This window comes from Coenobita brevimanus, chromosome 38 (genome assembly GCF_032717465.1).
Source record: "Coenobita brevimanus isolate Jiangsu-jjx chromosome 38, ASM3271746v2, whole genome shotgun sequence".
In the NCBI taxonomy this organism is placed as follows: domain Eukaryota; kingdom Metazoa; phylum Arthropoda; class Malacostraca; order Decapoda; family Coenobitidae; genus Coenobita; species Coenobita brevimanus.
Window position 1 is genome coordinate 12,621,847 of NC_136991.1, and position 3,550 is coordinate 12,625,396.

The 3,550-nt window shown below is 39.5% G+C and overlaps 1 protein-coding gene across 1 annotated transcript; it reads left to right on the forward strand.

Annotated features, from left to right (window-relative positions):
* Window positions 1-1,119: 1,119 nt before the first annotated feature.
* Window positions 1,120-2,760, forward strand: LOC145396536 (uncharacterized). Its single transcript, XM_080269917.1, has 4 exons — window positions 1,120-1,264; window positions 1,313-1,551; window positions 1,963-2,200; window positions 2,585-2,760. The coding sequence occupies exons 1-4, from the start codon at window positions 1,120-1,122 to the stop codon at window positions 2,758-2,760; spliced, it is 798 nt and encodes a 265-aa protein (XP_080126043.1).
* The last annotated feature ends 790 nt before the right edge of the window (window positions 2,761-3,550 follow it).

Genomic DNA, 3,550 nt, shown 5'->3' on the forward strand with positions numbered 1-3,550 from the left:
GACCCAGGCCTTTATGTATTTTTGACGATATCTGTGTCTTTGGATCCATCTGATAACAGCAATGTTTAGCAGTTCTTTTCTCTGTAGCGCACCAATTGTTACTGGTTTTGGTTAAGAAATTCCTCGGCCAAAAATCCCTTCATCTGGTAACAGCAGGAGCTGAACAGCACTTAATTTAACACTTGTGAAGAAAATATTTTTGAATAATGTAAACATTGTTTAAAGAACCTTAGCCCTCTCCCCCTTGCAAAAAGATGCCGAAAAGAAAGCGTGACATTGGCAGAATCTACCTGAGTGGCAATGAAAAGAGGAAGATAAAGGCAGCAAAAGAAAATGAAGTCAAATGTCTCAGTGGAACAATGGAGAAATTTATCATTAAAAAGAATGACACTGAGACCGAAGAGTAAGATTGTGAGTCAGTCGGTTCCATGGAGGTCCAAGATCTGCCTAATCTTCCTGCAGCTCCTTCCATGCAAACTACTGAACAAGCTACATCATCATCTACCTTACCTCAGCAGCGTACATCAGAATTCAAGAGGAAAGACAGCAGCCTTGATGTTAGCTTTATTGAAAATTATTAGGATCCTGCCTCTTGGCCATAAATTCTTTCCACAGCTCAGCGAGATTTTCTGGTCACAAAGGGTCCACATAAGTTAGATTTGAACCATGAATTCCCCAAAGATGCAGCAGGCAGGAAATTTTCAAATTCCTACCTACAGTGCAAATTATCAAATGGGGAGGTGATGGAAAAAAAATGGTTGGTGTATTCAGTTATAATCAGATATTTTGTTTTTCTTGTAAGCTTTGTTCCAGTGTTAATGCCACACTGTCCTCTGATGGGTTTCATGACTGGTCCAATGCTAGTGTGAGTTTAGTTGAACATGAAAAGTCCAGTGGTCACTTGCAGGCAAGTGTTCAATGGTTTGAGGCTGAGCAAAGACTAAAGAAGGGTTGCTCTTTGGATTAATTAGCAGCGAATCAATGATGAAAAGCTACGGTAGCAAAAAAATTTTTCAGCGCCTCCCTTACTATTGTTCAGTTTCTCTCAGAACATAACATGGCTTTCCCGAGGATCTGTTGATAAGTCTTTGAACCTAAAAATGTCTTGGTCTAGTCCAAATGATTGCCAAGTTTGATCCTGTCATGCAAGAACACCTGCGACGAATCAAGGATGAAGAGATCCATGACCATTACCTTGGCAAGCGTATCCAGAATGAGCTGATTCAGCTGATGGGTAACAAAGTCCAGAAGACCATTATTGACCGTATAAAGGCCTAAAAATACTTTGCTGTTATACTTGATTGTACTCCAGATGTTAGTCATAAAGAGCAGTTGTCTCCGACAATTAGATATGTATCTGATGGCTCCACTGTTCCTGTTGGAATATATAAGCATTTTATTGAATTCATTGAGGTGAAGGAAAGTACAGGAAAGAGTCTCCTGGATGTTCTTCTTGACAAGTTAGTGACACTGGGTTTAAATTTACAAGATATCAGGGGCCAAGGCTATGATAATGGTGCTAACATGAGAGGCAATAAGTCTGGTGTTCAGGCTTGTCTTTTGGAAATGAACCCAAGAGCTTTCTTTTCACCCTGTGCATGCCACAGTTACAATTTGTTACTGGGGGATATTGCCAAGACGTGTCCAGAGGGAATAACCTTCTTTGGTATCCTTCAAAGGCTGTATGTCTTGTTTTCTGCTTCAACTCGGAGATGGGCAATTTTCACAAGACATGTTAAGGACTTGACTGTGAAATCTCTCATTGAAACCCGATGGGAATGTCGTATTGCCAGTGTCAAAGCTGTGAGGTACCAAATTGTTCAGTTTTACGATGCCTTAATGGATATTGTTGAGGAAACAAATGACCCCAAAGCTCGCCGTGAGGTTATGTCACTATGCAGTGAGCTTCAAAATTTCAAGTTCATTGTTTCCATAGTATTTTGATATGCTATCCCCTTTCAGGTCAATCAGGTCAGTAAACAGCTACAAGGTGAGGCAGTTGAACTTTCTGTTGCAGTCAAAAACATGGAGAGAACTATTGCATGGCTGCAAAAACACAAAACTGATGGATTTGACAATGCTCTTGCAAATGCAAAGGAGATAGCCAATGATATGGACACTGAACTTGTCTTTAAAGAGAACAGAATTCGTAGAAAGAAACGAACATTTCAGTATGAAGCTCAAGATGAGCCAGTTCAAAGTCCGCAAGAAATATTCAGAATTGGATGTTTCAATCTTATCCTTGATAGAGCAATTTCATCCATGGAACAAAGATTCCAGCATTTGAAGTTACATGTTGCTTTGTTTGGTTTCTTATTTTCTTTCCACAACCATACCAAAGCAGAAATGAGAGTGCATGCAGCCAACTTGGAGAAAAGTCTCACCGTAAATGGCACCTCAAATACTGACGGTTACATGTTAGCAGAAGAAATGGATGCTCTAAAGTCTGTTATTCCAGAGAAGATCGTTTCTCAGTCCTCCGAAATCTTAAGCTTCCTTTCCAAAAGGAACAGCTATGTAGATTTCCCAAATTTTTGGATTGCTCTGAGGATATTGCTGACTATTCCTGTTACTGTGGCATCAGGTGGAAGAAATTTTTCCAAGTTGAAGCTTAAGACATATCTGAGGTCAACAATGACACAAGATCGTCTTAATGGCCTAGCCATACTTTCAATTGAAAATGAAGTCTCATCTCAGCTAGACTACAATGAAATAATCAGAGACTTTGCAGGCATTAAGTCCCGCATGATAATTCTCTAAGGTTCAGTTACATAACAACAGTTAAAACTGCACTGGAGCAGTGAATGATGGCAAACCGCACAATGAATCTCTTAATCTCAAGGATGAACGGAAAAAAGATGAATCTGATCCACAACATGCTCACTGACTGTTTATCATTGTATTGGCTGTATATATCTATTATAACTATCTTGCATATTATACTGTATCTTGTATCTTGTATATTATATTGTATCTTGTATCTCATAGGTATTGCATATATCTATGATATGGTGGTTTAGGAATCTTTGTTTTACATTTCTAATTCATAACGAATCATTTGCATTAATCTGTGAGTCCACCCATTAAGCATAACTATAAAATTGTTTTATTTTGGGGGGCTTTGGGTTTAACATTCAAAATCAGAGGGGCCCCGCCCCTACTCCTTGCATTGGGCCCCACACCTGCTTTGGCTGGCCCTTCTTCTATATAATAGAGCTGTAATGATAATACCACCGAAAAATGTTGGGAGAGGCAGGTAAACACGGAGCTCTTCCGACACACGTCCTCTCACTACCACGGCTAACCGCCCCTCCATATATATATATATATATATATATATATATATATATATATATATATATATATATATATATATATATAATGACCTCGTCCCATGTCTTTCTCGGTCTACCCCTCATGACCCCACCCCCAATATTAACACTTTTCACCTTCCTCACCCACTTATCATTCCCCATCCTCTCCACATGTCCAAACCATCTCAATCTACCTTTCCTCATCACGACACCAATACGCTCCATTCCCATCGTGC